This window comes from Gracilinanus agilis, chromosome 3, assembly GCF_016433145.1.
Source record: "Gracilinanus agilis isolate LMUSP501 chromosome 3, AgileGrace, whole genome shotgun sequence".
Classification (NCBI taxonomy): Eukaryota; Metazoa; Chordata; class Mammalia; order Didelphimorphia; family Didelphidae; genus Gracilinanus; species Gracilinanus agilis.
The window spans coordinates 79,928,493-79,942,449 of NC_058132.1; the positions used below are offsets into that span (position 1 = coordinate 79,928,493).

The 13,957-nt window shown below is 43.4% G+C and overlaps 1 protein-coding gene across 3 annotated transcripts in view; it reads left to right on the forward strand.

The window, feature by feature from the left end:
* The window catches only part of MEAF6 (MYST/Esa1 associated factor 6), a 29,630-nt gene extending 28,435 nt beyond the window's left edge, over window positions 1–1,195 (forward strand). For all 3 annotated transcript variants that reach the window (XM_044668048.1, XM_044668047.1, XR_006505785.1), the window contains one exon: window positions 576–1,195. In XM_044668048.1, the coding sequence (XP_044523983.1) occupies window positions 576–584 (9 nt within the window). In that variant the 3' untranslated portion in view covers window positions 585–1,195. The remainder of the gene's footprint in view (window positions 1–575) is intronic.
* Window positions 1,196–13,957: the final 12,762 nt, after the last annotated feature.

Genomic DNA, 13,957 nt, shown 5'->3' on the forward strand with positions numbered 1-13,957 from the left:
ATGCTCTTTTTATGGGGGCGGGGAGAGAGGGGAGTTTTTCTTTTTGCTTTGATCCAACACCCTTATTCTTGACCAGGTGTGGCTTTCCAGTTGACCTATGGTTGGTTGATCTCAAGGTAGACACTTTGAGAGTGGATAAATGAATTAGTTAAAAAATACTCAAAATTTGTGTGCTGTCATGTGTTGCAAAGGACTGCACTTTGCTTTGAAATAGGATGCAGGGCTAGGCAGCTTTCTGTATTTGAGTACTCTTTTTTTTCCTTTTAAAATCCTTACCTTCCATATTAGAATCAATATTGTGTATTGGTTCTAAGGCAGAAGAGAGGTAAGGGCTAGACAGTGGGGATTAAATGACTTGCCCAGGGTCACACAGCTGGGAAGTATCTGAGGCCATATTTGAACCCAGGATGTTGCATCTCTAGGCCTGGCTTTCCATCCACTGAGCCACCCAGCTGCCCCCTGTACTTGAGTACTCTTAATGAAGAGTTGTTATAAAACCTGAAATAGTACATCCTGGTATTCTTCTGAGTTCCATTTAGTATAGTAATTTGGAATTTTGCTTTTCTCCCCCACAGGATTATTAGAAGACCCATTAGTACAGAAGCTTACAGGCTGTAGAGCCCTGCCCTCATACAACTTCACCAAGATAAGCACCCCTCCACTGAGTGGCCATTAACGTCTGCACTCTCAGACCCAGTGCCTGCATCGAGGAGTAGTTTGTTCTAAAGAGGGGTGAAAGAAAATCCTTTCTGTAAAACCACATCAGACCATTTACCTCGTGTCCTTTTTAGTAACTGAACTGCAGGAAGACCAAGGCATGGTGCAGTCCTAGGTTGCCTACTTTCTGCATTTCTCCATTCTTGGGATTGAGCACTTCGGCATTGGCTGCATCAAATTCATCTATGACACCCATCGAAAAATGTTGGGGGGTGGGGGTGGGGGTTGATGCCGAAACCAACGCCCAGTTGAGTTTTGTCAGATGGAGGCTGTAAATATCAGGCATTTCCTTATTCTGCCTTATGTGTTGTTTGTTGTTACTGTCTTGTTTTCTTTGAGGGGTTTGTTGTAATACAGTTGTACAGCTTATGGCTTCCTGCTGTTTTCTTTGCTATTTGATTGTCTTTACTTGGCTTAGGGGCTGATATCCTAACACTGAAAATAATCTCCAGTAGCATAAATAAAATGGATGACTTGTCCTATTTGTCTTTTTATAGGGGGAAAGTAAAGGGTTATTTAATTTTTTTCCCCATCTTCTGAGTTGGAAGCAATTTTCATGTACAGGCAAATGGCAATAGCTAAAAACCCATAAGTTTGAATCCTTTTGAAAGCATAAGTTTTTATCATTTTGTATAAAAAATAAAATGTCACAGGCTTCAGTCTCTCTTCTCATGCTTTGCTTTTGCATTTGAGGTTTTTTCCATTTATTTTTATTTCCTCATTTCATACTATACAAAAATATCAGGTGTTTGACACTCATCTCTCTTTTCATCTTGTCTGTAATGCTCCAGCTGGTATTTGCCCATTTCCAGAAAGATTCCATTACTAAGCCTCTCTCTGTGCCATCCATAAGACATAAGAAAAAATTCAGGAGTTCCATAGAGAAATGACTTACAAGGATCCTGTTCCTCAAGTGGGAAAGTTATTGTCAACTAATTTTAATTTGGGGGATGGGAGGTGAGTAATAGATTGATGAGCCTGATGAACCTACTGAAGACTGTTTAACTAGGCAGTTTGATGATTTGACTTAAAAGTAAATGTTGGGGTTTACTCAAAAGAACAAAACTTTGGGAGTTGGCATTTTGTTTTATTCCATTCATTGATGGGCCTTACTGGTGCCATATCTTTATTGAGGAAAATGTCTCATTTGCCAAATTCTCAGTAGATCTACAAAGTCAGAAAGTTTTTGTGAAAAGGTTGTAGCATCTTATCAAATCCACCTCTCCTGATTAGTAAAGGGTATAATTGCCTGGACTCTGGACTCTGTGGCTCTTTAGATGGTCTTTGTCTTTGGTTACAAGAGTGCCAGCATCAGAATTATCAGCAAAACAGTTAAATGTTAATACCAGGAAGAGTAGTGAGAACAAGAAGTATCCTGAAGGAAAAATCCAGCAGCTCTCTCCCTTTCCCTCATACTGACCCCTTTGTCTAGAGGAAAGGCCAACACTATTTCTCATTGGCTTCTGCTATGTTAAACTCAGCACATGGCAGACCAATTGTATCCTTGGCTCGTGATTTTGAATCTATTCGTATATTGGCATTTAAAAGGCAATTTTGAAACATTCATACACACATACATATTTAGTATTTGTTCTTCCCATCCCCACTCCTACATGGATTGTTGTATCATAAGGCCAACTGCTTACATTTGTTTGTTTTTTCCTATCAGGTACCAGTCCCATAGATAAGGCACCATTTCGTTTTTGTTTTTGTTTTTAAAATAGATCTGATTGGCTTTTAGCCTGTCTTAGAATTGTATGCAACACTATAAGAGGTTTTTAATGAAAGGGCTTCTCCCAATAGACTTGGGGATAGGTCAGGAAGAATTGCAGAAGGCCCTACCAATCACACTTTAGGGTATGTCTTTTTGGTTTAAACTAGGAAGGGCAGGGCCAATGCTCAGTTTAATAAGAAATAAAGAATGCTTATCCAGTGTTGTCCTTGGTCCAAAGAAAACCTTGGAGAATGCAGTGGAATTTGAGCATGTGGAGAGTGTCTAACTTGCAGGGAGCAGGGCCTTGCATGTAAATATTTGTTGAGTTGATGTGATATGGGGTATTGGTTACCCAGAATCTTTTCAGATTTAACCCATCTGGTTTTCTGGGTACCCCGTTTCCCCTGTTTTTGGCAGTAATTAAGGCCAAGAGTTTAAAAATACTCAGTATTACCATAAACTAACAAAACTATTTTGTGGTACCATTTCCTTTGGGGAATTAAGTTTCATTTATGACAGATTTGTTGAGACAATTGACCTACCTGAACAGCAGTGAGTTGCTTTATGTAAAGTGCTTAGAAACCTGCAGGACACCAGGTAGAAGTTGGGCACTACCTTCCTTTCCATTTCACTTCCTTCTCTCCATCTTCCAGAAGCCAAATAGTAGGTTGTGGGGAACTCTGCTCTTTTTTTTTTCCTTCATCTCAAGCTTTGCCTTAGAGAAATTTATTTATTCCTTCTTACCTCATTTTCCATCCTGTAAGCTGGCTCACTTTCCCTAATAGTTTTGAAACATTTCAAAGAAAGCATTTCCAAGCACTTTGTTAATATACTATCTGTTTCATTATTCATGGGGGGAGGTGACATTTTTGCAGTCAAAAATTAAAATGTCTTCATCCATTAATGCCTTATTATGGTGTATTCTTGGGTAATATAAAACTCGACTTTGGGGCTTGGGAGGTTCAACCTGATTGGTATGTCACAGGAAGTTAGAACTGGGCATGTTTCTGATGTCATTCATTTTACCCTTACAAACTGAAGATGCTAGGCTGTGAAAGCAGTAAGCCTACAGCAAGTGTGTTAGTCTAAACACAAATTCATAAACTCAGGCAAGTATAGGGGTTTTCTCAGGAGCTGAGCTGGACAGGGATAGTCAGAGTGGAAGCTGGTCTCTGGGGTCTTCAGGAATCTTCTAAGTGCTTTAAGGAGGAGATGTGAAAATCCTTTGTATAGTGAAACCTCATTAGTACTAAGGACAGTGGGATTCCTTGTAGCTAACCTGAACCCTGTAGGCTATCTTGAAGGGCAGATTTTAAATGGCACAAGACTAAGTAAAGTATGTTAAGTAGAGATCCTCCAGGACCCACTTTTAACGAGCAAAAAAGAATGATGTATAGTTTTATCAGTTGTGAGTGTTTGAAAGGTTTCTCTCAAAATGTTTAAATAACCTTCCTACTCCCTTTGCACCGTTTTCTTAGAAAACCTTTCCTTTGATATTGTAAAGATAAACTCTAGCAGCCCCTTTTAGGATTATTCCAATTCCCATTTCAATCCAAAAATCTAAGAAAGGATGTTGAAGACCATAGTCCAATTGCCTCATTGATTAGGTGAAAAAAGAGCCTTAGAAAGAGAGCATGAGTGGCAGAGCCAGGACAAGAACCTAGGTTACTTGGTTCCCTGCCCAGTGCCCTTTCCATGAAGTTTTATTGTCCTCAGATGCTTGGCTGAAGCTTGCTTTTGTCACATCTTTGAAAAGAGAGTTTGCTAAGCAAATGAAAGTGAGAGGGCAGGGGGAATATTTAATTTGTGGATTAAAGCAAATAATTGGGCATATTTTAAGCTCAGTAAGGAAGGTTAAATGATTAATATTTTAATATTGAATTGAAAAGGAATACCAACTCTTAAAAGGTTCTGTAATTTGGATTTTTGTATTAATTGACAGGTCTCCCCACCACCATTTTAGTCTAGATTCTTCTGGGAGATATGTGTGGCTTTTGTTTTGGTGATGCTTTAGTTTAGGAGATTTGCTGTTTTTGTTGGGGGGGAGGGAAGTAGATTTTTGGTAAACATTTGTTTCTCCCTGAGAGGTGTGTCCTATTTACAGTGCCTAGGAGGGAGGGAGGGAGAAAGGGAGAGAGAGATTGTTGCAGATGCCCCCTGGAAGTAAGAAGAAAGGATTGGAGTAGCCATTCCTTCCATTTGCAATCAGTAAATTGTATTGATTTATAGGTGATGTTTTTCATGATTTGGAACAAAGAAGTGTGTGTTTTAACTTTGATAATCCTGCTCCTGTAGAATAAAGGCTCTCTTTCACTCTCTGAAATTTGCTTTGAAGTTGATGATGCTTTTCATTTGCCCAGAACTGGCCTATTTCTTCTGCTCTTCACATACCACACACTCTTCCATTCCTCAGCCACATGACTGAATTGCCCAGGCCCTGGAGATGTTATTCAGTGTACAATTCCTTAACCTTCTAGAAAAGATGTCAAATAAGGATGTACTTTCCTTCTGTCTTCCCTTGCCCTTCCCCTTGCTGCTTTTCAGATGCTTGCTTCATTAATGATCATTTGTTTTTTGGGGGAGGGTCAGTTGTTTTGTAGAAGATATTTCTGGAGTTTCCTGAATTACTTGAGGCAGCTAATGGAATAGATTGAATTTATATAGGACTTTGCAAAACCATTTGAAGGTGATTACTTTATCATTTCAAAAATCCTTGTAGGTAAAGGTAGTGCTCCTTCCATCTTCTCAGATCCAAACCTTTCCTTGCCTTAGATTATCTTGAGTAGACTGAAAAAATCCCTGCCCTGGTGATGAGCATCTTGCAGCTTAGCTTGCCTGATCTTGGGAAAACTTGACCAGCTTTCATCTTGGTAGGACCTGCCAGAGTTTGTGTTCAGCTGTCACAGAGTTCAGGGTACTACTCTCCATGGCATGAGGGGACCTCACAGGTTCTCTGTTGGATGCCTTTTAATTGGTAGACCCCAGATTACCTAGTTTCCTAGTTGGGGAAATCTGAAGCACCAGCGGTGTCATAACTAGAATCAGGTTCCTAGAATATGGGAGCTGGATGAGATCTTAGAATTTTTATAGTACAAAACCCCACCGCATCTTATTTCTTGGAAGAGGAGTCTCAGAGGATAAGCTATTTAAGCAAGATCACAGGAGAAGGTAGGGGTAGAGATGGAATGGAAACCCATGGTACCTGAATTTCTTGAATCCAATGTTCTTTCCATTATACTCTGGACTAAAGACTGCCAGCTTCCAATTTCCTTTTTAGGAAAAACAAAAATTTCTCAGAATGAGATGATTACAAACACATTTATGAAACTATAAACTGTTAGGAATCTCAGTGGATAGAATGCCACATCTGGAGTCAGAAAGAGCTGAATTTAAATCCAGCCTCAGATAACGCACTAGCTGTGTGACCCTGGGCAAGTCACTTAACTGTATGCCTCAGGGTCCTCTTCTATAAAATGAGCTGTAGAAGGAAGCGGCAAACCACCCCTGTATCTTTGCCAAGAAAGCCCCAAAAGGAGTCACAGAGTCCAACACAACTGAAAATGATTAAACAGGAATTCCATCTCTGTATTGTCAACAGTCATACAAGACCATTTCTTGAAGGACATGGATAGCCCCTGCTTGTCCACCGGGTTTTGTGTGGCCTAGGAAAGCAAAGATGAGGCGTTTGTTTGGTGGTACCATTACCAGCAGACACCAGCAGATGGCAGGCCGTGCTCCCATAAATGAATAGTGAGGCCCTCTGCTCCCTGACCCTTTGCTGGGACTCTGGACAAAGGAAACGGGAATGCTGTGGTCCTCAGGGATCACAAGCACCAGAATGCAAACGCCTAGGATGCTTTCTTCAGGTTTATAAAGCTTTCTAACAGAACAGAGAGACGGGACATGGAAATCTTAGGGGAAGTTTAAGTTAAAGCTCAGAGGGGAAAAAGGGATTTGCCAAGGCTGGGACTTGAACTCGGGTCTCACGACTATGGAGAGAGAGGGCTCTGAAGTCAGAGCGTCCTTATTCAAAGCCCATGTCGGATACTACTTGTGTGCCTGAGCAAGACACTTGACTTCTACTGGGTCTCTCAGTTTCCTCATCTTTTCAAAGTAAGGGGCTAGACTAGATAGCCTCTGAAGTCCCTTCTAGGTCCACGATCCCAAGTCCAGGGTTTTCTCCCCTACTGTCCATCTCTAATTTTTTAAGTTTAATTTTAAAAAAATCTATTTTATCTCCTATTCCACCGGAAAAAAAAACAACTATTGTTTAAAAATGTACAGCACATTGTCCATCTGTACCCTGAATCCATCCCTTCCCTGTTAGGAGAAGAGTAGCATGCTTCATCATTGGTAGTCTGGAATCCATGGTTAGTCCCTGCATTGATCACAGTTCTTAACATTTTCAAAGTCACTTGCCTTTTTGCTGTCATTTTTGTTACATAAATTCTCCTGCTTCTGCTCACGTGCTTCTGCATCAGGTCTTTGCAAGTTCTCCCAGAAGTCCAGATCTCCTGCCAGGAAACCTTGTGGAGTTAGCAGTGGACCCAGCTCCTTGCCATGATGACATCTGGGGTACATAGGGTATTCGGGGAGCAGTAACACCTCTGCTGTGAAGGCTCGCTTTGTAGGGCTGCTCAAACCCCTTTGGTGTCTGTCTGCCTTTCACTCATCTCTCACTGTGGCTCCAAGAAACTGGCAGGCACAGCAGCCACATGAATAAAACCATCTCAGCAGACTGGCCAGACCAGGCTGGGGTAACTAACAGGTCTCAAACCCCATCAGGGAGTTAGGGGGAGATGTCTGCCTTGAGCACGTGCAGACTTCCTCCCATGGAATGGGGGGATGAGAACATTGTGTTCCTGTGACCAGGAAGGTGGCTGAAGCAGGCCCTGTGGAGCTCTCAGAGCTTGGCCAGAAGTGGAATATGCTGAGATCATCTGCTGCATCCTAGTTCATCCTGATTTTTGTCTCGCTACTGGACTTGGATGACTAGAAGAGAATGAGGCCAATGATTTTGTGCAACTCTGCCTCACTTAGGTCCAGTTCACTCAAGAATCAAGACATCATCCCATGGTGTCACTGGTCCTCTTCCAAAAATGAAGGACAGACAACAATAATTATGACATCTGGTCATCCAGCCACTACTTAGACACTTAGTGATGGAGACCTCACTACGACAAAAGAAGCTCATTTTATTGTTGGCCAAAACTCATTTAAGTGTTCCTATATATTGAGCAAGGGTCCCCAGTGGGAAGGGGTAAAGGAGACTGAGAAGTAAAAGCATCCAGGAGTATGGCCAGTTTGGAGACCTCAAAACCGTCATGCATGGAAAGAACTGGGGGATGTTTTGCTTGGAAAAGTGAATATTTAAGGAGTTTGGCAGGGTATTTGGAGTGCTATTATCAGGAAGAGAAATTAGATTTGTCTGCTTGACTCTCAAAGGGCAATTGGTGGATGTTACAAGCTGATGGTTTAAGCCTTTAGGGAGCTACAAGAGTATCTTGCCTATCTTTCCCAACTATCTCTCCTGCCAGTTGAAGAAAGCTAGAGAAAGGAGTCAGAGATGGATGAGAGGGAGTACCAGTGGTTGGGTAGGGCCTAGAGGAAATGGGGATGGTGGTGGTAGAGGGCCAGATAAATTATCTAATTCCATTAGAGTGACCTCCTCAAGCTGCAAGCCACAGATTTTCTAAGGACAATTTGCTCATCAAGGAAAAATTAATGAGAGGGCTAGCCCAGGCTTGTAGCCACAGTTGAAAACTAGGAAGCAGGACCCTGAGGAGGCCCTGGGCCAAGGCGGGCACTGAGGCCTCCTGGGATAATATCCCCCCCTAGAGGAGGCTGATTAGTCATTCTTCCCTCCCCTCCTACTCCCAACTATTTTCCCTTCAAGATTTGCATATTCACTTGTTTCTCACTGGCTGATTCTCAACTTCAGGAACCAGGAAGGCTTTGGAGAGGTCCTTTTGGTAAGGAAATTATCCTGACCTAAGAATCAGAAGTTGTTATTCAGGCATTTTTTTTTTTTCAGTCTTGCTTGGCTCTTTGTGATCCCATTTGGGATTTTCTTGACAGATGCTAGAGTGGTTTGCAATTTCCTTCTCCAGCTCATTTTTACAGATGAAGAAACTGAGGCAAACAGGATTAAATGACTTGCTTAAGGTCACACAACAACTGAAGTTAGATTTAAACCCAGGAAGATGAATCTTCCTAATTCCAGGCTGCATTCTATCCACTGTTCAACCTAGCTGCCCAGAATCAGAAAATCTAGATTTGAATCCTGAGCACCATTTTCCTAGCTGGGAAACCTTTGATAAAGTCTTATCTCCACTTTGGGCCCATTTCCTAATCCGTAAAGTTGAAGAGGGAATAGATCTTTTAAAGTACCTTCCAGGCCTTAACACTCTAGGATACCATCAGGAGGGCAGGAATTAACAAAATGGATAGACAAAACCTGAGGAATCAGCTAGATGCTCTCAGTTAAGCCTTCTTTCCTAAGAACTACTTCCTCCTACCCATGACCTAATTTGCCCTTTCAAGATCTAGTCTCTTTTACTGATGGGGAAACTGAGGCCCCTCACTGGTAGAGGCAGAAATCCCAGTGTCCTGATTTCCATTTCAGAGATTGCCCAATTGACTGTTCTTTCTGATCCTTTCTCCTCATGAACTTCAAAGCAAAACAACACAAACAGGCCATGCTATAACTCTGAAAGCATTTCTTAAACCCCCATTGTGTCATAGGATCACAGATTTAGAACTAGAAAAAACAAAAGGGTCATCTGGTTCAACCTCATTTTAAAGATCAAGGAAATTGAAGCCCAGAAAAGTTAAATGACTAGACCAGCCTGAAGTCTCACAAGTTGTAAATCAGAGCCAAGATTTGTACGAAGGTCCCCTGACTTCAGTGCCAGAGTAGCTTTTTCCTTGTAAAAAAAAAAAAAATGAAACAGTCTGACTCTCAGACCTATGTTGCTGCCCCTAAAGGGCCCTTGCCTGGAAGCTAGATTGGGAAATGAGTAGGGTGGAGGGAAAGAGGGAGGGGAAAAGGGTTCCCTGAACTCAGGAATCCCAAGCTGGGAAAAAGTGGCCGCAGATCTTTTGGTGACTCAGCCTGCCTGGCAAGTCCTTACTCCCAGTCCCTTCTCTGACCCACCAATCTCCTCCCTGACCTTGTTCCAGGATATTGCAAAGCTCAATTTTTGAGTCCAAATGGCAAGACATGATCCCTGGAACATAGAGCAGCCCAGGACAGATTTGCGCACAGGCTCTGGCCAGGGAGGTCCGGCAAGAACTGTGTGTCTCTTGCTCCTCTTTCCCTGCTGGAGCCTTGAGGAAAGGCTCTGGACTCTGCTTCCTCAGGGCCCGGGGTTCTACTCTAATAGGGCTGGAGTCTGAAAGAAGATAAGAAACAATGAGAGAGATTAAGAAAGAAGACCCGGGAGACTAGAAGAAACCGAGCCACTTTCAGTTTCCCCTTCTGTACACTGAGAGGCCTGGACTAGAAGAGATGGCAGGCCCTTTCCAGCTCTAGATCCCAAGGCTCCATAGCCCAGGTTAAGACACAGCTGCAGACAAGGACAGCCCAGGCTGGATCTTGTGAGTCTCGCAGGGGCCAGGGTACACGGCCGAGGCTGAGGGCCAGAAACCCGCCAGCTCACGAGAGCAATTAACGCATACTGAAATCCATATGCAAATAAAGACACAAAAGAGATAGGAGGCACCAGGTTTAAACCCGACACCCCCTGCCGGGTGACTACGAAAGGTGCCCAAGGGGGCTTTGTGGCCTCCCCAAAGCTGGGGAAGCAGAGCAGGGTGCTCCCACGAGTCCCGTCGGGGATGGGAAGGGACTCTTCTCCCCCGCAGCTCCTCACCCACGGACCTGCGCAGTTCCAGCGTGGTCACAAAGCCTTGGGGGCGGGGCCATGGAGCCCAGGGCGGGGCTCTGAGCTCCGAGCTCCGGGACCAAACGTGCGGGGTGTCAGAGAGCACCTGGCTAATATTAGAGGCTTGGGCTAGTCCCCGGCCTGAGTCACCGCTTCCTGGAAGCGGGTGCGGCCCCGCCCCACCTTGCCTTCACGGGGACTGGAGGTCTCGCTTGTGTCGGGGAGCTAAGAGCCCGCCGGCCCGGGCTTGAAGGGCAGCCCCAACAGGAAACTTACTTAACTCCTTCTCTTTCCCAGGAAGTGCAAAGTCCTAGTCCCAGGCGCCCAGCCACGCCAAAGGTGCCTGCGGCTCCCACCCTGTCCCAGGCTCCCTGGTCGCCAATTGCTCATCGACCTTGCGCCTTTCCCTGGGTTTACTTCTTTCCCACCACCGGGTGGCACCTACCCGGGGCGGAGGCTCTTAATTTTTCTGGGCGGGAGCTCCTCCCTCCTGAGACTTTACAAGCTCAGCAAATTCACGGGGGTGGGGGGCAAATCTGAACAGGATAGCCTGCTTCATGGCTACATTGACTCAGCCATCCTCCCTACCCCTCACACTCCCAACTCAGCCTCTCTCAGCCCAGTTCATATCAAAACAAGGAGAGACAGAACCCCGGGAGGACCAAACTATATGGTAAGAATGGAGCAGAGGAAATAATCTGGGATTAGGAGGCCGGAGACTTGGCTGGGAGTCTTGTCTCCTCTACTGCCTCACTCCATTTAAACATTTATTAGGTGCCTACTACCTACCTGTGCTTGGCACTGGAAATCTAAAGATGGAAAACAGCATCTCTGTCCTCTAAAAGCTCACTATCCTTTCCTATTGTCTCTAGGGTTAAATATAAACGCTTCTGTTTGGCATTGAAAACCCTTCACTATCTGGCTCCAACGAGGCTAATTATAAACATAACTCCCTTTTTGACTTCTGTGGTCTAGTTGAACTGGCCTTCCCCGCCCCTCCCCCCTCCCCCCCCCCCCCAATACTCAACATTCTGTTTCCCAACTCTGCCTTTGTGAAGCCTGGTTGGGACACAATCCCTCCTCTCCCTTCTCAAGACCCTTTAGCTACAAGTTTGAGGTTTTGATGTTGTAAAAATTACTAAACCATTTGACTAAATTATACCACCCTTAGGCCTTATACTTACCCAAAGACATAAAAGAAGGGGAAATGACCTGAACTAAAAATGAAAAGGGCGCACTTCTATTGGGGGATGACTGAACAAACTATGATATGTGAATTAATGGAATATTATTGTGCTGTAAGAAATTATAAAAGGGTTGGTTTTGGACAAATCTGGAAAGATTTGTATGAACTGATGCAGAGTGAAGTAAGTAGGACCAAGAGAACAAATGATTCTATAACAAATTGTAAAGAAAAACAACTTGGAAAGACTTAAGAAATTCAATCAATACAGTGACCAAGGAGGATTCCAGAGGACATTTCCTGACAGAGATGAAAGCTTCAAATTGTATGATAAAGATGTGTATTATTGGACAAGATCAATATAGGAATTTGTTTGCTCAGTGCCTATTTCCTTTTTTTCTTTTCTGAACTTTGGTGACTGGGCGGAAGGGAGAGGGGACCTAGGGATAGAGTGGCAAAAAAGAAAAAAAAGGAGAGAGGGTCATTGAAGCAATTTTTTAAAACTACATAGATGAGGGACAGCTAGGTAGCTCAGTGAGTTGAGAGCCAAGCCCAGAGATGGGAGGTCTGGGGTTCAAATCTGGCCTCAGATGCTTCCTAGTTGTGTGATCCTGGGCAAATCATTCCCTATTGCCTTGATGCTCTTCTGCCTTGGAACCAATACACAGTATTGATTCTAAGACATTCTAAAGTGGAAGGTAAGGGTTTAAAATAAAAAACAACAAAATAAAAATAGTTGTGCAGGACAACTTTGAAAGTTACAGTTATATATTTTAAAAAGAAAAGCAAACTACTTAATTGAGACTCATAATTTCATGTATAATCCTAATTTTCTGTCTATTATGCATCTAAAAGTGCTGATTTTATTAGGTTTTTGTTAAACTCATGATAAAAATAAGGAAATTTAAAAAATTCCTCCAGCTTAAGCTCCATCTCTTCCTATTCTTTCCTTGATTTCAATGAACCAATTGACAAGCACTTATTAAGCAGCAACTATTTGCCAAGCACTATGTTGGGGGTGGGGAGATTAGGGAAGGTCTTAGAGAACCTGAGTAGAGGCTCTGAGGCCCAGAAATCTAGTGGCAGAGATCACAGGATTTTGAGTTAGAAGGGTCTTTAGAGATAAATGAATAGGGAAAAAAAAAAAAAAAAGCATGTTACTAGATTTTCTAACTCAGCCTTCTTATTTTTACAGATAAGGAAACTGGGGCCCAGAAATAGAAAGGGGCTTGCCCAAAGGCAGACAGGTTCCTAGATTAGAATTCAAACACAGGACTTCTGACTCTTTGTCCTTGCCACTATTCCAGAGGAGTGTGTTGTTGACATGGGAGAAATCTTGCAGGAATGGATGAAGCTGAGCGTGCTTAGAGAGTGGGGATCAGCTCATTGATATGATGAAAAGTAGAGCATTTGAAAGAAATTAAAAGTGAAATAAGATTCGGATCACATCCCAGAGGGCCACGCCAGGCTATATACTAGGTTACATTTCATCCTGTAGCCACTGAAGATTTTTGAGTAGGAGAAAGAAATATGGTCAGGCAGGAGTGTACCATTTTGGCAGTTTTATGATCTGGTACAGTTGTGTCAATTGCAAGGATCCCTAAAGGCCACACATTGCATATTTACTTCTAAATTCTATTGAATTTTAACTTATTTAAGTATTTCTAGTTACATTTTAATATGGTTTGAGCCACATTCTTGCCCCGTGTTTTATTCCTCTGACCTAGGGCATGGCATGTCACTGAGCCTTGGTTTTCCCATCTGTAAAATGAGTTGCTGTTGCTCATTTGTGTCCAACATTTTGCAACCTCATTTTGGGGCATTTTCTTAGCATAGATACTGAAGTGGTTTGCCATTTCCTTCTCTAGCTCATTTTACAGATGAGGAAACTGAGGTAAACAGGGCTAAGTGAATTGCCTAGGGTCATACAACTAATGTCTGGGGCCAGATTGGAACTCAGGAAGAGGATTCTTCTTGACTCCAGATGCAGAACTCTATCCACTGTTAGAAATTTGGCCTCAATGATTTCTAAGGACCCTGGGGACCAAGAAGGGAGGCTTAGACGCCAATCCTCTGGTTACTTGGGTCCAACAACCTGGGTTCCTTTTAGCTCTTTAAAGAGGTCTTGAGAAAATTCTCACAGAGGTCACAGCCAACTAACCAGCAAGACTGGAAAGAGGAACAGGCAGGCCTTCTTTCCCCCACTCCTTCCTCTGAAGGGGAACACCGCCATCAGCATGCATCTGGGGGAAACCCCAATAAGGAGTGTGTTTGTGTGGGGGCATTGGCATGGAGGCCTGGACATCCCAAGAGAGCAGGAAGCTTTCCATGCTGGAACTCTGGGGCTCTCCTCCCCAAGTAGGAGAACCTGCCTTACTGAAGTGGCATGTCTTTGGGTTTCCTTTTAGAGCTTAGAAGTCACTCCAGGCTTGAGAGTAGAGTAGGATATAAGGTAGA